General features: G+C 42.0%; 2 protein-coding genes and 1 long non-coding RNA gene across 3 annotated transcripts; 1 reads left to right on the top strand and 2 right to left on the bottom strand.

The window, feature by feature from the left end:
* Nucleotides 1–1,189: 1,189 nt before the first annotated feature.
* LOC135337871 (uncharacterized) lies at nucleotides 1,190–2,849 on the top strand. Its single transcript, XR_010395342.1, has 3 exons — nucleotides 1,190–1,483; nucleotides 2,380–2,462; nucleotides 2,514–2,849. It is a non-coding gene; the product is annotated as an uncharacterized LOC135337871 (long non-coding RNA).
* Nucleotides 2,850–4,958: 2,109 nt separating this feature from the next.
* LOC135337059 (DNA topoisomerase 2-alpha-like) lies at nucleotides 4,959–22,414 on the bottom strand. Its single transcript, XM_064532953.1, has 26 exons — nucleotides 22,291–22,414; nucleotides 21,959–22,187; nucleotides 21,609–21,672; nucleotides 21,124–21,262; nucleotides 20,483–20,587; nucleotides 19,889–20,098; nucleotides 19,303–19,485; nucleotides 17,931–18,038; nucleotides 17,455–17,586; nucleotides 16,934–17,128; nucleotides 16,420–16,521; nucleotides 15,991–16,141; nucleotides 15,504–15,589; nucleotides 15,211–15,300; nucleotides 14,789–14,914; nucleotides 14,134–14,463; nucleotides 13,571–13,698; nucleotides 13,026–13,278; nucleotides 10,483–10,682; nucleotides 9,774–9,909; nucleotides 9,296–9,491; nucleotides 8,690–8,925; nucleotides 8,354–8,437; nucleotides 5,993–7,411; nucleotides 5,540–5,629; nucleotides 4,959–5,353 (listed from the first exon to the last, which is right to left on the bottom strand). Exons 1-26 carry the CDS (start codon nucleotides 22,309–22,311, stop codon nucleotides 5,087–5,089), a joined length of 5,280 nt encoding a protein of 1,759 aa, XP_064389023.1. The 5' UTR covers nucleotides 22,312–22,414; the 3' UTR covers nucleotides 4,959–5,086.
* On the bottom strand, nucleotides 11,347–12,975 carry LOC135337071 (uncharacterized). Its single transcript, XM_064532968.1, has one exon. The coding sequence runs from the start codon at nucleotides 12,182–12,184 to the stop codon at nucleotides 11,471–11,473; it is 714 nt and encodes a 237-aa protein (XP_064389038.1). The 5' UTR covers nucleotides 12,185–12,975; the 3' UTR covers nucleotides 11,347–11,470.
* Nucleotides 22,415–22,457: the final 43 nt, after the last annotated feature.

Raw genomic sequence — 22,457 nt, 5'->3', positions numbered from 1 at the left:
GATACAGTGCAAAAACGGATGACCAGGTGATTGCTACACACCACACCTACTCCACTCAGTCATGTCAGTTTTGCAACATGCAGTTTCCTGACACTGTTCACTGCTGCTAATGGTCTATAGGGTGCAGAGTGCAAAGCATAGTCATGCTTGCATGCATATCGCATGCAGTCAACAGAGTCTCTGATTATAATAGCCATAATATTTCAAGCAAGCACCCTGCTGTCAGGGTGCAAGCATCTACACAATAGTGTAAATTCTACAAGTTAGGCTTTCAATGTTTGATCATCTATTATCTACAATTCAGTCACTCTAGAATAACTTCTTCATAAGTTCTCCATTAAGGGCTGTTCTGCCAACAGCCTGATGTCGTTAAAAGACGGGAACGCGTACCCTTACAAGTAGCTTGAGTGCAGGTATAACCATCTGCACGTTTTAGTCCACTGATAGTTTTTCCAGGTTGAAGATCCATGACTTGAACATCTCTGAGCGTTGGTCCTGGGTTTCTGAAGTCGTCCCAATAGCCACAGCCACCTTGACAATAGTTGACAGTGCCGAGGCATCCGTACTTAAAGAACTCAATGAAAGAACATTTCCCATCACATCTGTGATGATACGAACCATGCGAAACTAATCCAATGTAGACAATTGGCCTCTCTCCTTCTCTCTCAAAAGTTCCACGCTTACGAGTGTAGAATCCATTGTGCTGATGATAAGCAACTTTCTTGACTTGACCACCTTGGACAAACACAGACACACGCTCCCAGTCATTTCCGTGGCCTTTGTCAAACAACGCAATGCAGGGTTTCTGTTTTCCATACCAAAGATTGTAAGAAAAGACTGTGTAAGATCCGCAGGTTGTCTGCTGAGTGTACACGGGAGATTGTTGATTCAGAGAAGTTATACATCGGCCATCGTTGCCGCTGGTGGCGGTATCAGGATAGCAAAAGTGTGAAGCTGAACCATCGAATTTGTAGATGGGGCGATACTTGCTTGCTTCGTTTGTGTTGAGAGCAGCACACAATGCTAACAAATGTTGCTAGTAGAACAGTGTAAACTCCAGTTGTCTGCTTCATTCTCTATCCTTGTGTAATCACTGCAAGAGTAGGATAACTGAAACAGCTGCACGAGCCTCGGTTTATATGCAGGCAGAAACCATGGCATGCAAGACGGACATCATGAAGCAGTACTAGCCTCGATCCCAGGCCGAGTTTTCGCTTTTATAACGGTTAGGCGAACAACTGGGCCTGGTACTAGTTGTCTGCGCATGCGTCAGTCGTTTGTCAGATTCTGATGAATGGATATTCTCGTTCACTTTCGTGACATTTATATTCGTGTACTATCGTGTACTAGAAGTCAGTTTCCGTTTTATCATTATTGAAATCGATTGGAATGGCTCTTAGTTGAAGCTTCTCTCTTCTCTGAAGCTTATTCTGAAGACTGAACAACAAGGGAAGAGGTATAAAGCTTTGTCAAGCTTGTTAAGGTCAGATATTTTTGTGTGGGCCCTATGGCTATGCTATCAAGTGTTGTTCATGTTTGGCAAGATCTACCGGTACGTAGGTAGACTATATATAGTTTCATCATTAATATGGTGGATCAAGTGAAGAGTGTGAGCTAGAGAACTTGGTGCTGCCATCATCAGCTCGTCGACAATGACACTATAATCGAGAAATTTAATATGTATAGATCTACACACAGGGGCGGATCCAGGATTTAAGAAAGGGGGGTTCTTATAGTACTTTCTCGCGGACAAGAAATTCACCCGGCGCGCAGCGCCGAAATTTTTGAAGACCACGCCCCATTTTGACGTGCCACGCCTACTAATTAATCACTTTCTATCTTCAAAAAATTTGTAACACAGGAGAGATGGTTTTGTGACTGGAGGAGAGATAGTACTGGTGAAGAGGAGACTTGGCTGTAGACGTGTAGAACTTAACCATCAATTTATTAATGATTATAGCAATTATACATGTAAGTATGCAGTGTCATTCAATATGCAGTGCCATGCACTCTCCCTTACCTGAAACTTTCCTCTTCTTAAACCAAGGATTCATGGCTATATATAATAATTTATCACTTGACCACGGTGCAAATCAATGTGGCTGCAGTAGCCAGCCCCACCCTCTACTTGTTATGCAGAGAGAACCAGCCCCACCCTTTTATTATACAGAGAGACCCAGCCCCACCCTTTTATTATGCAGAGGAACCAGCCCCACCCTTTTATTATACGGAGAGAACTTTGTACGACTTTGTCAGTACAGTTAGCTAGACTTAGTAATGTCAAGACTAGCTGGAAGGGTAGTTCGTACGAACCCAACGAACTACCTCTGGATCCGCCCCTGACACATAATTATTTAAAATGTCTACTTCTCTGTACAGGATCTAGGAGCAATGGCTAATATCCAGCTATCCCAACAGTGCTCCTCTTGGCTATACTAACGGACGAGACTGGACAGTTTGAGGTAAGGGTTTAACCGTCTTTGGTTTTTTTTAATATTGTCCTATACTCACAGGACTGGAGTATGACCTGCTCATTCGAGCGTTGCTGGGTAGCTCAGAGACATCAAGAGAATCTACGTTTTCTCAAGCAAAATTTAACTGAGTTACGAGTTGGGGCCTAGAATCACAGAAGTCCAGCAGCCTGCTAAATCTTTTTGAAATGTAATTTGAAGGCATTCAATCATCCTGAAGTTGCCCTGGGTCACTGTAATTGTGCTGCAGCACAACTGGCAACTCCCCAGGCCTTTGTGAAGCAGCTCCCTATGTGCATCTTTTGTGTACTCACTCTGTGCATTTTCTGTGTACAAATTTCCATTATTGATTTATTAAATATTTTTGCCGACCACAAATATACAATGAAAATTTGACGCATGCGCAGACAACTAGTACCAGGCCCAGTTGTTTGCCTAACCGTTATAAAAGCGAAAACTCGGCCTGGGATCGAGGCTAGAAGCAGTACATAATTACATGTAGCTCACCCGGTACGGTGGCTTTTCCCAATTATGCTAGCATAATTTTGGCACTCCATTAAGCTCAATTAGCATTGAGCATTATTCTATTTTTGACATAGAAGTGTGGCTTAGAACAAATGGGCGTAGTTATTGTGTAACACAAGGCCTGCACTATAGCCTCCTTCACAAGGCCTCAACAAGGAATGTAATCGAGGCTATAGGCCTGCACATGCTAATGGCATCATAAAGTGTTAATAGTGATCACTGTTCTCTCTTACAGTTTTAATGGCAGACAAATTCTCGCTCTTCTTAATTATTATGTTACAGTACAGTAATAGAAAATGCCCATTTTAATTGCAATAATTTTTACCAAACACATATTTATCTAATTGTACTGTAGTAACTAGTGCTCAAGCTGGCGCTTGCAAATACCTCTCGCCATGATTTACTTTCGCTCAAAATAATAGAGTGTTATAGAAGAGGGAAAAGTTTGTTTGCATAATTCAAAAAAGTTTATACAGTAGACTCTTGTCTCCACCAACTATATCATAACAGTACATATAAATATCTACTGTAATAATGTTTGCATGTAGCACAAATACATGACCATAAATGTACTTGAAGTGGGAGAATCCTGTGGGATGATGTTACAGTAATACCACAGGATTCTCCCAATTCATCTCAAACTCAATTAGCTATTCAAACAGAGCGGACCACCCTGTTCTTTAACACATATAATAGGGGAAACACTGGTTTTAGAGAAAAATTTCGGCTGAGGACTCTCAAGCCAAATAGCGAAAATTTTCACCCATGAAAAATTCTTCAAAAAATGTCAAAATGAAAAAATGTAGGTCCAAAGGCAATCTAAACATACTTATGACCTCTGTACTCTGTATGCAATAATTATAGTCTGTGCTGTGAGGTGCATGCATGTGCATGGTGTGTGGTGTGTGTGTGTGTGTGTGTGTGTGTGGGAGGTGTGTAGGACATAAAATTAGACACCTTGTGCGGGCAATTATCGGTCCAAGAAATTCCTGACTACATTGTTGTTAATGCCGGTTAAAGCTTCGTTGTCGAATAAAAGCCTTGTGAGCAAAAGCTAAGAAACGGAATCTGGCTTAGATGTACAGGCGGCTTTGACTCGAGGCTGTATAGACTTCACTAAATCCCAAATTAAGGCCGAGGGTTTGGTTTGTTTGTTTGTTACCCGAGGCGCGCGTGGGCAGCCACGGGTAATAGTAGTTTGTTGGTTTGTTTGTTTGTGATAGCCTTTTCTACTCACCAACGAAAAGCAATTTGGCCTGGAATGTCATTAATTAAAAGGTCATAATTGGTGAAAGTTCAAGTGATGTCCGACCTCCTCTGACCTGGAGCCATATACTTCTCTGAGACTCCAGGCTTCTTTGCTGTGATCCTAATCCACAGTGCATAATTATAGTACCACTGTCAAATAAAAGCGAGCAAAATGTAGCTTAAACAGAACTTGGCACATGCGTTATTTATAACTGAAGTGATCCTGTACCAGGAACAATGGAACAGGGTCACTAAAGTAGAAAGCTAGAATTATAGCTCCTGCTGCTAAGCATGCATGCATGAATGTTAGCTTGCAGGACCTAGAGCTATATACTTCTCTGAGACTCCAGGCTAGCTTCTTTGCTGTGATCCTAATCCACAGTGCATATAATTATAGTACCACTACCTGTTCTCAAATGTTTCAGCATGCCTCCAGTCTGGTTTAGTTAATTTTCAGTATTAATTGCTCCAGAGCTGCTGTGCTAGACAGTTAAGTCATACATGATAAATAAAAACATCACTACACGCACTGTATATTACATCACTCTTCTGGTTTCTTTATAATCATGTCACCAGCCGAGGGTTTGCACTTCAGTGCTCTAGTTAAATCAGAAACTGAAAGCACACATGCATGCAGTCGAATGCCTAGTATCGCTATACACAATCCATCCCTAGAAAATCTAAAATACATTTAAGAAATAATTATAACGCTAATTTATTATTAATAATTATTTTCTTTGCAACAAGGTATACATATTATTATACATAACAGCCATTAAAATAGGAGGGTAAGAGATATGGAATTGAGGGCTAACTGACAGTACCCCAAAACAGTCACAAGTCTACATATCATCATCATCATCATCATCATCGGACATCATAATATTAGATTCTTCATCAGAATCAGCGATGTAATTCACTGCTTGTTTCTTCCTGTTCCTCGTGGGTTGACCTATCGATTCTTCGTCAGAGTCGATGACGTAATTCACGACTTGATTCTTCCTGTTCCTGGTGGGTCGGGCTGCTGGCGTCGGGGATACCACCGCCTTCTCACCCTCCTCCTCACTGCCATCACTGAGAGTGGTCACTTTCTTACGCCTTGGGGCAGCCTGCAGTAACACAATTAATCCAGTTAACGAAGAAGGAAGCTATTATTATAGCATAAAAATTCATAGCTTTGGAGATGTGCACGGTAAAAAGGACATTTACTATCCTTTGGCCTAAATGTTTATTTTAGGCTTTCAAATTATAGAGACTTGGTACTGTACATGCATGCAGAGTCGTATAAATTATACCTTAGCCTTGGGCTTTGCAACGGCCTTGGGTACTACCTCTTCATCACTGTCATCACTGGGAATGGTAACCTTCTTAGGCCTTGGGGGAGGCTACAAAAAAACAGCGTAACATGATAATTATTACATGCAGTGTGTATACGTATACTAATCCTCTCACTACATTGTAATGCCAATAGACTATACATGCTATAGGAAGAAACAGGAAAGCTACAATTATACCAAACAGATATCAAATACTAACTTAAAGGGGCCAGGCATATTAGAAATATGTACAACATTATTTTACCTAAAGGACGTATTTTGCAGATAAGCTAGGGTCCTCGTGAATATTAAACCAGAACTTCATAGATGTGCATATCGTTTACCTAAAGGACATAATTATTTTGCCTTAGGCGAGTTATACTGCTTACAGTAATGCAGAATCAACCAACTGCACGTATACATACTGTATACCTTTGCCTTGGACTTAGCAGCTGCCTTGCTTGGTACAGGCTTTATTATTCTCTCGCTCAGGGGAACTACTTCGTCCTCACTTTCTGAACCGTCTTTCAGTAGCTCGTCCAAAGTGGGACCAGTCCTGCTCTTCTTGGCCGCCCCCTTCTTCATACCTAGATCGAACAAGGTTTTCTGCGATTGGTCTTTTTTTGCCTGAGCTTTCTTTGGTTTAGCAGCAGCGGCGGCTTTTTTAACTGGCTTGCTGGCTTTGGGTTTCTTTAAAGCTTGTTTTTTAGCAGGGGCAGGAGCAGGTGCAAAGTCATCGTCTGATACGTCTGCATCAAAAACTGTAGGTTTATTTGCCTTTCGCTTTGGTTTTTCAACGGCTTGCTTCTTAGCTGGGGGTTGGGAGACTTCATCAGGTGCAAAGTCATCGTCTGATACGTCTACATCAAAAACTGCAGGTTTACTTGCCTTTCGCTTTGGTTTTTCAACGGCTTGCTTCTTAGCTGGGGGTTGAGAGGCTTCATCATCTGTAGAGTCCAAATCGGCAGGCCTTAAAGTTTTACCTGGTTTATTAACAATAACAGAGTCTGATTCGTCGTCAATATCCGATTTAAGAGGAGAAGCAGAGGATTTCTTCAAAACTAGCCGCGGTTTCTTGGCCATCAGCTTCTTTGTGTTTTCCTTTGTTTCCTTCGCCCTTACAGTGGATTTGGTTCCCTTGGGCTTATTGGTTCCAGGGCTCAGGGATTCAGAGGACTTTGATTTTGTAATGTTCTGTCTAACAATCTTCTTCGGTGTCTGAAAATCATCTTCTGAGTCAAATTCTTCGAATATGACATCACTGTCATCATCGTCGGCATACGTTTTCCGCTTGATTGCTCGTTTCTCACGTTGAATTGGTGCTGGTGGTGTGTCCACTTCAAAGTTCATTACTTCTTCATCATCAGAGAGTGAGTCGTCTGCTTCTTTAGTGGAGACGACTTCGAATTTCAATTTAGTCTGCTTTTGTTTTCCATCTCCTTTTTTACTGTTTTTGGCTATTCGTTCGGCAAGACTCATTGTTTCTTCATTGTCACTATCGCCAAAGCCGAAATCTTTAGCTTTTTCGCTCACTGATTTCTCTGATAGCTTACTCTCATCGCTAACTTTTGCGGCCGCCTTTTTTCCTCTGACAGTTTGTTTCGGAGGTTTCGTTGCTTTAGGCTCTTTTTTTACCCTGACTTTAGGTGCCTTGGGCTCAGCATTGAACTCAGGGATCTTTGGCTGGATAGCCTCGGCAAAGGGGCTGGGTTTAGTGACCCCAAGACTGTTTTTGTTTGAGGCACTGAGTGTGGTTTGTCTTCCTCCAGATTTGCCCTTGGACTTCTTGGAGCGTTTGATAGATATTGTGGCACCTGATTCCATTTCCTTTCGTTCGGTCGCTTCCACTTTCTGCATGGGGGAGAACACGTGTATAATAAATGATGATAAACATGTACACAGAGTAGTTATTACTATAATTAATGAATGAAACAGCACCTTATATGCCTGTGGCACAAGCACCACTGAAGTATAAAATTGTAATTATCACGATATAAATGCATTGGCGCATATTTACCAACACCTACATGTACATGTATACATGTATGTATAAGATTGTACAACAAGCATGCAAGCCTACAGGCATTTCCATGAGATACCATATAGCGGGTATATTTCGAGGGTATAAATTTTCGTGGAAATGCCTTTATAGAAAGGTTTCCGCGGATTTAATTTTCGTGGAATAAGCGCCTTTTTGCAGCATCCATGCATGAAATATTCAATTCACGGTTCATGCCTAATCCGCGAAAACCACAAACATTTATACCCTCGAAATATACCCGCTATACGGTAGACTATACATACATGTAATAATATTATGTCAGATTCAGATAATAGCAACCATTCTTAATATCCATGCAGTACATAATTATATACATGCTTCATCATTACATGTACAGTGTCCGTTAACCAGACATGCAGAGCACATGTACAGTGTCCGTTAACCAGACATGCAGAGCACATGTACAGTGTCCGTTAACCAGACATGCAGAGCACATGTACAGTGTCCGTTAACCAGACATGCAGAGCACATGTACAGTGTCCGTTAACCAGACATGCAGAGCACATGTACAGTGTCCGTTAACCAGACATGCAGAGCACATGTACATGTACCAGGGATCTACCTTGTGATGCTAACGCTATACCTCTAGACAAAAATAACCACCCTTAGGCCACAATTGTAAATACAATGTACATGTACATGTAGGCTCCACATTCTAAATGTGTGGGATTTAGAATTGAAAATGACCACCATATGAAAATTGTGGGCGGACCCCTGTACGGTGTACTTACATCTAGCTCAGAAAGAAAAGCCTCGAGGTCATCTGTCCACAGATCCTTGTGGGTCTTCTCTTTCAGGAGACGCAGCTCCTCCACCTAACGATCGGGGATGTACGACAAAGTGGTCACGGTGTTACGCTGTGTATTATGCTAACTGTGATAGGACACATTTAGTTGCCGTACAAAATGCAGTAATTAAGTAGTCGATTTAATGCATTACATGTACAACAGGGCTACCATACACAATGTACATGACTACATGTATAGTACCAGCAGAGCTTATAGTCTAATAAAAAAGCTTGAGAACTACATGTAAAATCCAGCATCAAATTAAAGAGGATTTCTCACCTTAGCATCCCTGTTTTTGAGCAGCTCCTCCTTTTTCTCTCGAGTGAGAGACCACATGGACATTGAGAGTAGGTAGTTGAAGTCGGGTCCTTGTTCCTCACCACTCTCTTCCTCTTCGTCTTGACTTTTGGCTCCCTCATCTTCGGACGAGTTGGATGCCTTCCATGCCTTGACCGGGTCGCTACGGTAACCGGCTATCTTGAGGGCATCTATCATCTCGCTTTTGCGTTTGTTTTCTGTGTAATGGAACAGAGACAGTGTACATTAAAATATGTCTACTGTACTGGTCACTCTATAAGCAGGTCACCCTCTCAATAATTTAAAAGCTGTACATTGTAGGTTACAGTGGAAGCCCTAATTGCCTTCATAGCATGTGTTTTGTGTTAGCATGCAGGCCACCTTTACATGTATATTAATACAGCCATGCACACTGTTCGTCTGCCCAAGGTGACTGGTTTCATTTTCTGCTGATTTAGCTCATTCACAAAGGTTTTTCACCAGCAAAATATTCTATTGGTAACAAGCAGACCACACGTTGTATGATCGACCCATGCATGCGCATGTACTCTATAATTATAGTATGTAGGAGACCAGATCTCAACTCACCGACGACAACCTTCCCCTCAATTTTCTCCACGATGAACCGGGCTTGGTTGGTGAGCTTAGCTGCCTCTGCCGTTAGTTGGCCCTCCAGATATTCCTTCCTCTTGCGATAGAGGTCTAGCCTCACATCAAAGAATTCTTTAAGTATCTCCACTGCACCCGAGTACCGCTTTAGACACCCGGTGTGGTCGAACATCACCTACACGTGAGTGTGTGTGTGAGTGTGAGTGTGAGTGTGTGAGTGTGTGAGTGTGAGTGTGTGAGTGTGTGAGTGTGAGTGTGAGTGTGAGTGTGTGTGTGTGTGTGTGAGTGTGTGTGAGTGTGTGTGTGACTGTGAGTGTGAGTGTGTGTGTGTGAGTGTGTGAGTGTGTGAGTGTGTGTGTGTGTGTGAGTGAGTGTGTGGGGTGGGTAGTTACGTTGTGATAGAGTGAAGCGTTAGAGTGTTATACAAAATGCAAATAACTCGATTGTGCTCCCTTACAAGATTCGAGATGTTGATATTGCTCTCCAGTTTGAACTTCTTGTGAAAACCAACAGTCTCAGCTTCGGACAGTTTCTCTGCTGTCATGGTAACCACAAACTTAACAGTAGTGTCCGTGTGATACTCCTTGTAGTCACTGCAACAAAGAAAGAGTTAATAATGTCTGCGTTTAGCAAGAGTTAATAATGACTGCGTTTATTTAGCAAGAGTTAATAATGTCTGCGTTTAGCAAGAGTTAATAATGACTGCGTTTATTTAGCAAGAGTTAATAATGACTGCGTTTAGCAAGAGTTAATAATGACTGCGTTTAGCAAGAGTTAATAATGACTGCGTTTAGCAAGAGTTAATAATGACTGCGTTTAGCAAGAGTTAATAATGACTGCGTTTATTTAGCAAGACGGAGCAGAAATAATGTAGATCAGGTTAGTTTGCTCTTAACTATAGCAAATGAAACTGATTTCGAATTACGTGGATTTTTTTTCCAATGCGATTTATGGGACAACTTTGTAATATTCGAAACCCTATGTGTACGGTACAATTACTGACAAACACATAGATTAGGTATATGCCTAAGGGCTACAAATCGAATCTCATTAATCGCACGATCCCCTTTAAATTAGAACACTCAATGTTAGTCATGAAAATCCCATTTCAGAAAAATGCACAATCATTATACGTGTACTGCATATACTAGTCAGACTCAGCTCACGTGATGAAAGGCTGTGTCTTGTCATTGCCGTGCAGCATGACCTCGAGAACGTTCTCCTTGTATGCCTGAGTCCAGGACCGGACGGGCAACTCAGTGATCTCTAGGGTGGTGGAGCTCAGCCGGGAGATGGTACCGTACACTATGTACTTGGATGGCTCGACGTGGGCAATCTGTCCCGTGAAGTTCTTGTACCATGGTTGCTGCACCATGTGTGTGTGTGTGTGTGTGTGTGTGGGGGGGGGGTTAATCGAGAATTGTTAATGCGTGTAGTCGTAAAATACGCAATATTATGTAAAAACACCCTAATTGGGTACACAGGAAAGTGCAGAGGAGGTGTACGAATCTCTTTACAGCCTTGTGAAAGCAAAGAAAAGAGAAACCAATTATATCGATTTCTCTGTGTTACGTCTAGCTATAATTAGGCAGATATATTATTATAGCTCTGTGTACTTGTACACTGAAATTGTATTCTTTGCATGCCTGCATGTACCGTATAGATTTATTCTTTCAATTCATATAGTGCGAACTTTTCGAGGGGCTTAATTTTCACGGATTTCGTGGGTTAGCAATCCTACACGAAAATTGTTCTATTATCTGCTATAACGTGCAAAGATTTAAAGGCGTGGCTTCCGGTAAGCAGTCATTATTCCATGAACATTGTGCAACGAAATGCTTTTAGAGGCCAATCCACGAAATATAAGTGCCTCGAAAATTTCACGTTATACGGTATGGGAAATGTTACGAGAAAAAATAATTCTGCGCATGTGCAAACCAGCCAGTAGCACGTCTTCTTTCTTTGATCTAAGGCCTGTGGAGGAGACTAGATACGTAGTACACTACCATACACTTTGATGTGTGCATGACCACAATGAAGCCACTTTTATAGAATTCTCTCTGCCAAACACACACCTTTTAACTGTTAATAATTTACCATGCAATGCCTGAGTTATTCAAAAATAAATTATAAAAATACATGTACCTAGATTAACTAGTTCAAAGGTTCATACTTTCTTGTCACAGAGTTATACTTAGCAGGAGTACCAATGTAGCCGTACACACCAATTAGGTATTTCTCTGGATTCCGGGGGCAAGGCCATTTGGTTGATTCAAACTCAATTTCAGACAAAGGTAGAACATCAGGCACTTGTATATCGATATAGTCATTGTAATCGTCACGGAAATAAGCATACACATATTTTGTTTGGTCCGGAGAGAAGCACATTTGCAAGTCCATATGCACGTTGTACCACTGACCCTTATTGTCCCAATGTATTCCAGACGATTCCTGATACACTTCAATTTTGAAGGCAACGTCATCTCTCGGTAAAATTGTATATTTTTTGTCCAAAGACTCAGAAAGGTAGTTAGCAATTGCAGGTAACCCTTTTTTACTTGTCTCTAAATCAGCAACACAACCGTCCTCTGTAAGAAAGCACAGTCCGTAGTCAAAGTCATAGTCATGTGAAATCATCTTTCCAGATCGAAACGCTCCCAACAGACTCCCATCACTGATATACCACTGTACTGTGAGCTTGGACTGAAGGTCGGGCTTGTAATGCAGCATGGCTTTGTGAACTTGTTTAGCTAGCTCCAAGAGAGCTGGTTTCCATTGTGTGGTTCTTTCCTGGCAAGCTTCCAATGTCTCAGGTGTTGCGTAGCCCCAGCTATCTAAGGCCATAGCGCCTTCTTTCGAGCTACTCATCTTAGACTGCAGTAGTACAGATACGAAACACTACGTAGCTAAGTCTATATTTGTGCTGAGATTGAGGAGTGGTCGTATATGTGTAAGTTCTGTGGTCAACCAGACTATTATGACACCTTACGTTACCTATTAGGAATGTATTAGCACATACATAGTACGTCCATATTAGGAAAGTGTTGTATAAACAAACAAATTCCTGCTCTGGACAACTGTTGTGCAAACCACTGTACAGTAGAACCTCGATTATCCGGACACCTTGGTTCCAGCAGGCCGGATAATCGAATAGATAAACCACGCCTTGATCCACCCACTTTATTGATAAACAGCAGTGCCACACGGTTGTCTGCACATGCGCAGAAGATAAGCAGGCATGTCTCCATGGTAACAGCTGCAACGCGCATGCGCGTTTGAGGGACACGCCCATTTTCTGATCTGATAACAAGAAAACTGCCAAGCCAGATAATCGAGGTTCCGGATAATCGAGGGCTGGATAATCGAGGTTCTACTGTACATGTAATACATGTAGTTATAGATGAAAGGGGTGTTGGAATTCCCTGTATCCATAAAACCGTGTGATTGGTCAATAACTGTGCATATCCTTCGAGTAGGTGTGGTATATCTGATTAAACAACATGACTCCAGCACTACAAAGGACCTCCCCCTAACACAATGCACGATGCATACTACAAAACGAGCGAGACTATACCGGACACATTGTCTCCTACAGATGCTCAGGAGTTTTCTATACTGTAGGTCCAAGCATTGTGTATTCGACGTCTCTAGCAAGAGACTACAAGTGCACATGACAAGAAACTCTACAAATAAGAATCAATTAACATACCATGTCAACAGGTTCCATTCCATTTAACATCCGCTTGATATTCGCCACAATCTCCCTTGGATTGAAATTCGGTACGCTCGTCGAATATCCAGTTCCAATTCCTTCGCTCCCATTCATGAGAACCAGAGGCACAATGGGACAGTACCACTCGGGCTCGATCTTGAGGTTGTCTTCAAAGAGAAACGTGAGCTGGGTGTCGTCAGTGGATGGGAACAGGAGGCGTGTGAGGGAACTTAGCATCGTGAAGATGTACCTGTGTTGCATGGGAGTGGTGTGTGTTACCCAGTCAAACTAGCTGTAAATACATGTAGACTTGCAAGAAAATGAGGTATCTTTTGCTACTAACTGAGAGTCCCTATAATATCAGGAGCAATAAAGGGATAATAAAATGTACATGTACATCTACGTGTAATCATGGTAAAGTTCTACCCGTTTTGGAACAACAAGAATTATTCTTGAACTTTCACTATGATACAGTACACAACCGGCAATAGTTTCATTTAATTGTCCGCACCAACATTGACGATTACGTATTATTCCGCTACCTGGGGCTGGCTGCATCCTTTCCGCCGTGAAGTCTCGTACCGAACTGACCAAGTGGCTGCAATATGTTAACGTTATTTGAGCCGACGAAGTTCTGGGCTAAGCCAACAATGGTGGACATGAGACTAGCCTGTATGTGTGTGTGTGTAATGGGGTGGGGATGAGAGCATGGTGTAGACAATACAGAGCTTTCAAAGCAGTTTAAGAGGTAAATTATAGGCATATTTTTATGTTCTGTGTGCATATACGTACTGTTAGGCAAGTTCCTATGACATACAAGTACATACAATCATGCATGTACATGTAACTGTAATGCACATTTTTACCATAGGAAGTACATGATTATGAAACTCAGTATATTTTCTTTGAATAAGCGCTCAGCTACATGTATGTAACAGCGACTAATATCAACACACAAGCAACTTCCTGTGATTGTATACATGTACATTACCACACCTCTCCGTGTATAAATATAATAAATCACTACAGTTTTGAGGTCCCATCCCCCCCCCCCCCCACACACACACACACACACACACACACACACACACCCACACACACACACCTCTCCGTGGTGATAGGCGGAATGCTCAGCTACGGAACCTGCCAGCTGTGCCACTTTAATGTCCCTCTTATCGTTCCTCTTGAAGCACGTATAGAGCACCTTCCTCTGACCGGGTTTCAACCCATCCACTATACTCGGGATTGAGCGTTCGTTGTCCATATTTGAGAATAAGATGAGCTCTTTGTTGACGAAGTCGGCGTAGGAAATGGTGTCTGTCTGTGCGGCATAAAGGAACGACTCGCTGAGGCCAGCTGCTCGTTTCTCTTTCCTGTTCTCCAACCAGTTGGTCAGCCACTCCTTGCGCTGCTCGATCTTCTTCTTGCTAAATGCCTACATAAATAATTTATAGACCTGACTTATACACAAAGTACAGTATACATGTACATGCATATAGACACACAGTCACGCAATGGCTACAAATGCGCCCCTTCAGTACACATCTCATCAAAATAATCAGAGGTTTAATTAATTATGACTGCAAAATTAGATAAGTCTACAAAGTTAATTTGTGGATTCATACACAAGTACATGCACAGAACACAGTGTACTACATTGTACCTCCAATGATATAAAAGGTGTCAATTAATATTAATCCTGAGAGCAAATAATCAAGTCAGCTAGGGAACCACCCCACCCCCTCTTCACACCCACCCACCAGTAGAATGGCGTCGTCGTCCCCCGGTCCCTCGTAGTGGAATGGGATCCTGTGTCTGTCCATGTCCGAGAAGTACTCTTTAGCCTCTTTAGAGGTGCTGGTTCCCAGACCTTTGTAGTACTTGACCTGAGACGAGTTTTGGGAAAATAGAGCATCAATTATATAGCTAGAGCAATTATTAAAGGTTCATGCATGTAAGTTAATTGCAACATAAGTATACATGTACCCTGTGACTGTGTAAATCACATACAGTGTACACTATAACAGACCATACACAATGTAGTTTGAGCTAGAGTCTGATGATGGGTATGACTTCAATGATCTTTACCTACTACACCCACACAATAATTATAATCAAACGATGATAGTTTTGCAAAATTTGCGTAGTCTGAACAATACGTGTATGTGTGGCCAACACTCACTTTCCAAAGGTGCTGGTTTTCAGTATCTGCTTTCCACCGCTCAAACTCGGGAAGGGAGTAAAATGAGTGCTCCTGATTTCCTCTAGTTACCTGTGCAAGGGACGAACGGGGGTGAGTGAGTGGAGCTCTTTAACCAAAACATGGCACGAATTTACAATGTGTGCATGAATGAATTCGCAAAGTCAACCAGTACAGTACATTTACACACATGTACAGGGGAATTAGTACTGTCTTTTAATGGTGGTCACCCTTGGGCAGACCAACAGTACACGTAGCTGTAACGTTTATTGTACCTTGACAATGGGTGTAATGAACTCCTCTACGAAGTTATGCTTGAGCAGATTTGGCCAGTTGTGGTGGATAAAATTGATGACTAGACCTACAATGTATAGGGTAAATAGACACATGCATGGAACTCAATATTTCTGGCCAGTTAAGAAGAAAATGGATAGTTATGCATACACTATGTACATGTACATGGTGGCAGAGTGCATTGAAATTGCTGTGACTATAGCAAACATTGTTGGGAAGATCAACATTTTTTTAATGCACTCCATCTCGGGGCGTAAAACGGTAAACGTAAACAACAACAAAAAAAGGATTATAACAAGTTACACAAGTAAGGCGTAAGACCAACATTTGCTGCATGTGTACTGTATGTATTACATGAAATCAGAAGAGTGGCTGCTACAGGTTGCAACATAAATGCAACAGAAAATACACAGACTGACAATATATGAACATGCTCTAGCTGTAGGCAATCTAGCTCTGACCTCTGACCTTTGATGTGAGACCCATCCTGATCCTGATCGGCCATAATCATGAGTTTACCATAGCGGAGGGTTCGAAGTTCAGCTGAGTCAACGTATTTCTTGGAATAGTTGAGACCCAGGATCTTGACCATATTTGTGATCTCCTCATTGCCCATGATCTGTGTGTGTGCATGTGTGTGTGGTACTGATTATAAGCAAGTCAGCACAGAGAAACGTCTCTTTGTTTTAATACATTGCAGAGGTCAGATGAAATACACACCAGTACAATAACCATCACAAAATGGTGAGCTTTTAGCTATTGGTGATATTCATTTCGCTACCTTGAACTCTATATTAAGCATTGAGAAACAGTCACAGCACCAAACGAAAGTGCTCGCATGTACACAATGTACTTTGAACTCTACCAGAATACGCGGCAAGGCACACCTCCCCTCACCTGGTTGTGGGTGGCCTCTCGTGTGTTAAGCAGCTTTCCTCTCAGTGGGAACACTCCGTAATGGTCACGCCCAACCACACCCAGTCCGCTCACTGCCAATGTCTGGAGGGGGGGGGGGGGGGGGTACATACAATGTACATGAGTTAATTTTTTTTTCATTCTACACAATTTCTCAATGAAAGATGCTTTTGACAACATTTAACCTCTATGCATGGCCAACCAAAAGGGTACATAGCCTCTAAAAACTATAAAGCACAGAGAGGCTGCTCCCAAAGTACATGTACAGTGTATCCTTATTTGAATGATCCATTACATGTAGCTACACAAACACATATACATGTATTCAGCTGTACAATGTACGTCCACCTAAATGCAATTAGCATTATCTTCAGGCTCCCCACCGTACCGTACTGTATATTGCTTCAGCTACAATGAACAAACTAAAGCGAAAAAGGACGAGAAATATGATCTCCCCGGCAATGAAGGCATTGGAATTCAAACTCCGAGCACTCACTTTAGCTGAGTCTCCCTCAGTCACGATGAGAGTACAGCCCAGAGAGTTCTTACTACCAGCATCATTGGCATCATCTAGTTTGGGGATTCCCCTCAACTTGGTGTGTTTGGAGCCACTCTGTTTCTTGGAGATGACGGCCTGTGACTTAGCCCTGGCCCAGGTGAGAACACGGTCCACAATGCCACAGTTGATAGCCTGTGAGTGTGTGTGTGTGTGTGTGTGTGTGTGGTGTGTGTGTGTGTGTGCGTGGGGGTGAACAATGGACTGCATAAAGAGCAAATTTTGTACATGCAATGATTACGATTCAAACCAGCTGCACGAAAAACTTCCCATTGAAATTTAAACTGTATCTCAGGGAAGCCATTTTGTTATGCTTTACCTACATTTGTACATGTACATGTATCAATGTTCAATTTTCAACTGTAATCAGAATTCGCACAATTTAGCACTTGGAAATTTCTTCAATAGCACCTACATTATACGTACTATACCGATAATTGACACACTGTTATTTTATTCACCTGCTTAATGAATTTGTCAGTAAGTGGGCAGGTTGACCCGAAGTTCTTGGCCTTGAGTGTAAGGTTCTCCTTGGTCTGGGAGTCAAAGCACGGGTTCTCCACCTGACAGCTGATGAAGACCCACAGGTGGTTCTGGGAGAGGGGGGGGGCATGTGGGGGGTACAAGTGTTAAAATGGCATACACGTTGTGACATGTACAAAGAGACTGAGATGCGTGCCTGGTCGGAATGGAGGTGATATAGTTTATACGTAACTACAGTAGTTTAGGTACTTTTTCCAAGCTTACAGGGAAACTTGCAGTGTAATGTACTGTATAAATGTATGCGGCTGCTCAAAGAGTTTATTTTAGTACTGTATGTACATGTGTACTCACAAGGACAACCTCTACAAAGCAAAACTGCCCTCAAAGCTCAAAGTACATGTATCATAGTGATACTATTGTACACGTAAATTTCTTACTGCGGCCATTGATGTACCTTGATGTGGAAGGGCTTCAAGTCCATTCCTCCTTTGTTCTTCCTCTTGGCATTCTCTAGCAGTTTGCTTACAACCTGGTCTGTTATGTAGTTGACATGGGTACCACCCTACAAAGGATCGAGGGGAGGAGTAAGTAAAATAGAAGTGAAAATTGTACACTGTAATATTGCACCAACGAAAATTACCCACTATAATTATGGTATTAAAACATGCAGAGACTTGGAGACTAGACTAAACAGGCAAAATGTACAATTAGTCACGCCTACTAAGTCTACAGAACTTTAATGAACCATCTCACATTCTGTGGTACCGGTGTACGTACAGTCAAAGGGCTTTTCCTTTCAGTAAAGATATCAGAGCTTAACTTCGCAATTAAGCACATTCTGTAATGGCAGCTTATAAGAACAGCCCCAAGTGGGTGAAGAGAATGGAAGAATTCTTTGACCAGTCAGACCTCAACAAAAATGGCACCTTGTCTATCGAGGATTTCTACATCTGGATTAAACAGCTAGAAAGCGAAGTGAAACCTGAAAAGGCTCTTTGACAAAACTTCGCGAAAGTTGCCAAGCATATTGGGAAAATGTTGGTCTCAAGCCCAGAGTGCAGCTAACAAAACAAGAGTTTGTGGACAGACTGGCTGAAATATCTGTGGTTGAGAGGGTGGCTTACGATTGAGGAGAGAAGACGCTTTTCTACCAGTACACCGATGCTGTGTTTGACGCAGTGGACACCAGTCGCGACGGTTTCCTCCAATTGAGCGAGTACCAGAAAATGATGAGAGCCAGTAATTTCGATGCCGACACAGCAGAATATGCCTTCAAGTTAATCGATGCTAATCACGATGGGAAGCTGTCACGACAAGAGCTGCTTGACTACAACAGCAAGTACTGGTTCAGTCCAGACAATCCAAAGGCAGCTGGTCTGTACGGACCAAAGTACGAAGCTAGCTAGTTTGAAATTACTGAAATTTTTTGTAGCGTGTAGCTAATTTCGATTTAATTTATGCGGTACATGTATATACACTGTAGATACATTATCATTGTTATTCACGTGCATTGGACATTTTCTACAGTAGCTACAGTACACATTGGTTTGCTGAGAAGCGAATACAAACTCAGCAAAGACAATTATTGTTATATGTGTACATTATTTATGGTATCAGTTTACAACTCAAAAAGTTACTGCGGGAGGAACTCGACCAATCAAGTTCCACTTCCCCGTGTCAGGTGGTGTATAAATTGTAATCTGAATATAAACCCCAAAAACAATACATCCCCATTACACCTGGCAACCCGAAACCTGATCAATGAGAAAACTTGGACCATTAAATTTAGAAAACATGAAAGTATACCGAACATTTGTTTAAAATACCTTAGTGGTTGCTATGGAGTTGACGAAGCTGGCTTGTTGGAATCCTGCAGGACTTACGGTGACGGCCACTTCCCAGCGAGGGTTCACGACCTCGTACACCACCTTCTGTGGGAGGTCCTCCTCGTCTTCGCTGGGGGGAATAGCCTTGAGGAACAGGTCCACGTAGTCACGGAAAGACTTGATCTGCATTTGGGCACATTCCCACATAAACTACAAAAACACGTTAAATATAATAGGGAACGTATGCTTTATGTCTGCCCGGTTTTATGTAATTACAGAGATCTTTCTAAAACACTTAATTACATTATGTTAGGAGTGCACTCCTGATTATGTACAGCTGCATGTACAGCACCACTCGACAACCAGGTACAGGCCCAGGTTAATTGGCCCCAAAGTCCATATAACATGTGTTTGAACATGTGTTAGCAGGTCACTTCCACGAGGTAGCCTGCTAACACAGGTCCAAGCCAACAGTTGGTACATGTACTTCTATATACAATTTTACATGTACCGTACGCAAGAGTGACCTCTCTAGACAGGTTCACTGTTAGTAAAATTATATACATGTGTCTTAATTCTTACTCACTGGTAGTTTAACACCATTGAGATACACGGCGACTCCTTTTGTGCAGCCAGCCATATCGTAGGCCCTACGAGTCATAAGAGCCACCATGTCCGCCGTGAGGTGTGTCATCTTGAACTTGGCCAGATCGGGTTTGAACGTGACCTTGGTGAAGTCTGTCTTGCCATCCTTGATGATCGTCTTGCCCGCTTTCCCCATATTATCTTTCCACGTCTGAGGGTGGTACATGTACATGTATGTGTGTAAATGTATGTAAGTGTTTGGAAGGGAGGTAGTAGCCATACTATCTTTATGAAAGACATATACAATATTTTCCTGGGACACAAACACCTAAATGGGAGATAATTTAGGTGTTTGTGGCTTGTAGCTAGCTGAATAGGACCTAACACTAAAATCAAGAAACTTCAGGGTCAAAACCTTGGAAGAAAGTTTAATTATTAGGCACGCCAACTCATAACACTAATTACGTTGTCACTGTGTAACGTACATGTATGCTGCAGGACCCTGTTACAAGTCAAGGGATTCATTAATCAAAAGCTTGTATCCAGGGCACATGCAGCTGTATCCTAAGGTGGTGCATGTGCAGTATATACTCACCATCTTAAAGGTCTTTCCCGTTTGTTTGTATCCTGTTTCCACGGTGAACTCAGTACTGAAGATGTTGCACAACTTAGCACCATAACCGTTCCTACCTCCAGTCACCTTCAAAAATAGAGGATCAATGACCACATGCAGTTACAGCTGTATATTGTACATCACAGTCTCAAGCATCTACACAGGAATGTTCCCAGAAAAACACAAGTTCTATACACTATCATATAGCGGGTAATTTTCGTGGGGTAAAATATTCGCTATTTTCGTGGGCAGGCTGACCTCCACGAAATTTTAACGTAGGCGTGGCTTATCTGAACGTAGGAATGCCGTGCAGCCACGAGACTAAACGAAATTTTTACTCACGAAAACCACCTTTTCTCGAGTTGAACGAATTTTTTACCCCAGGAAACTTACCCGCTATACGGTAATCCAAACACGTTACATGTAACACTTGATGTACAGTACCAAGGGCTATTAACATTTGCTAGCAAACTGCAGTGCTTTGTTTTTAACAAGGCTGCCAAGGCTGCCAAGATGCCGTAATTCATATGGATATACAGGACTTTTGATATATACACATGCACTGCCACTTCCATCACCTGCAGATCTACATGTACGTGCATTTAATGTGAATACTTGATCACCTTTTTCTGGTCGTCATCATAGTTTGAAGAAGTGAGCAGTGTGCCAAATATGAGCTCTGGGACGTACATCTTCTCTGTGGCATGTACCTCCACGGGAATGCCACACCCATTGTTCCAAACACTGATGAGGTTGTTCTCACTAGAGGGGGACGGGTAATGGTCGTATTAGGAACATTGTCTAAATGAATAGTAACCCCCTAATTAACAATTACATGTATACACAGTATAACACAAAGAGGCGGCTGCTAACACAGGTTGAATGATGGGAGACTTTGGGGCCCATTAACCTGGCTGTATTATAGAGGGTGGCCTGCTAACACAGGTCCAAACACATGCTATGGAGACTTTGGCGCCCATTAACCTGGCTGTATTATAGAGGGTGGCCTGCTTATAGGGTACCCATAATAGACACGTTTTACTGCATGTACGTGTAATAATGTGTTTGAGTAACAATTAATTACACTGAGGGGTTATGTCACACTCACGCATCAATGGTGATCTTGATACTGTTCATGCTCTTGTCTCTCTGCTTGTTATCGGCAGCATTCACTGTAACCAATGAAAGACCATGAGGAAATGAAACATCCATAGCTACACAGATACATGTAAACGGAGTATGGTAATTCATGCAAATATGTATAATTATAGTTATGTGAATTTTACATAATTACACGTTACACGCACCTAAACACAAATCAAATTCTAAAAGCCTATCAAAAAACAAAAATGCCCAACTTTATACTGTACGTACCTAAGGCCAATTGGTTAAATACATGTACAATCATGTATGTAGCTCATATCTGCACAGAACGTTAATAATTATTATTAACAACACCTAATATCTCATCGAATATCTTGTACAGGCCTGGCACAAACGTGATCTGTTTCTTTACGATAGCCTCCTTCTCCGAATCGAATACCCACATCGTTTCCGTGGTTTCCTCCACTGAGCCGACATAGGTGTCAGGTCGGAGCAAGATATGCTCCAGTTGAGTTTTACGCTGGTAGATACGCTCAACTGAGAGTCGCTTGTTTGTACCAGCTGCAGGGTGCTCCACAAACGGCTGTACCAAAGGAAAAGTATTCACACACACCCCCAAAAATGATTTTCTAGACACGTACGTATAAAAATGATTATCTATTACAGATCTAGTTAATTGAACATACAGTTGTTGGAAGTTCAGCCATAGTTTTGATGTGAGCAATCCTAATGAATGAGCAGTTTTCTGTGCTACTCTTCTAGCAGCAGCATACACCAGTACTGCACTACAGTAAAGTACACTCTGCACTAGCACTACTTTTGAATCCACTATACTAAGCACCACGTGTGCAGA

This window comes from Halichondria panicea, chromosome 6 (genome assembly GCF_963675165.1).
Source record: "Halichondria panicea chromosome 6, odHalPani1.1, whole genome shotgun sequence".
NCBI classification, from domain to species: domain Eukaryota; kingdom Metazoa; phylum Porifera; class Demospongiae; order Suberitida; family Halichondriidae; genus Halichondria; species Halichondria panicea.
Note: the sequence above shows the minus strand (reverse complement) of the source record. Positions and strands in the feature narration are given on the sequence as shown.

What these genes read in the sequence shown, in the direction of transcription:
- LOC135337059 (XM_064532953.1), bottom strand. Translation starts at nt 22,311, where the DNA reads ATGGCTGAACTTCCAACAACT. An exon ending in TCAATGGTGTTAAACTACCA is followed by an intron (nt 19,486 to 19,888) that starts GTGAGTAAGAAT and finishes GCCCAAATGCAG; the next exon opens with ATCAAGTCTTTCCGTGACTA. An exon ending in TCATTACACCCATTGTCAAG is followed by an intron (nt 15,301 to 15,503) that starts GTACAATAAACG and finishes TCCCTTGCACAG; the next exon opens with GTAACTAGAGGAAATCAGGA.
- LOC135337071 (XM_064532968.1), bottom strand. Translation starts at nt 12,184, where the DNA reads ATGAGTAGCTCGAAAGAAGGCGCTATGGCCTTAGATAGCTGGGGCTAC.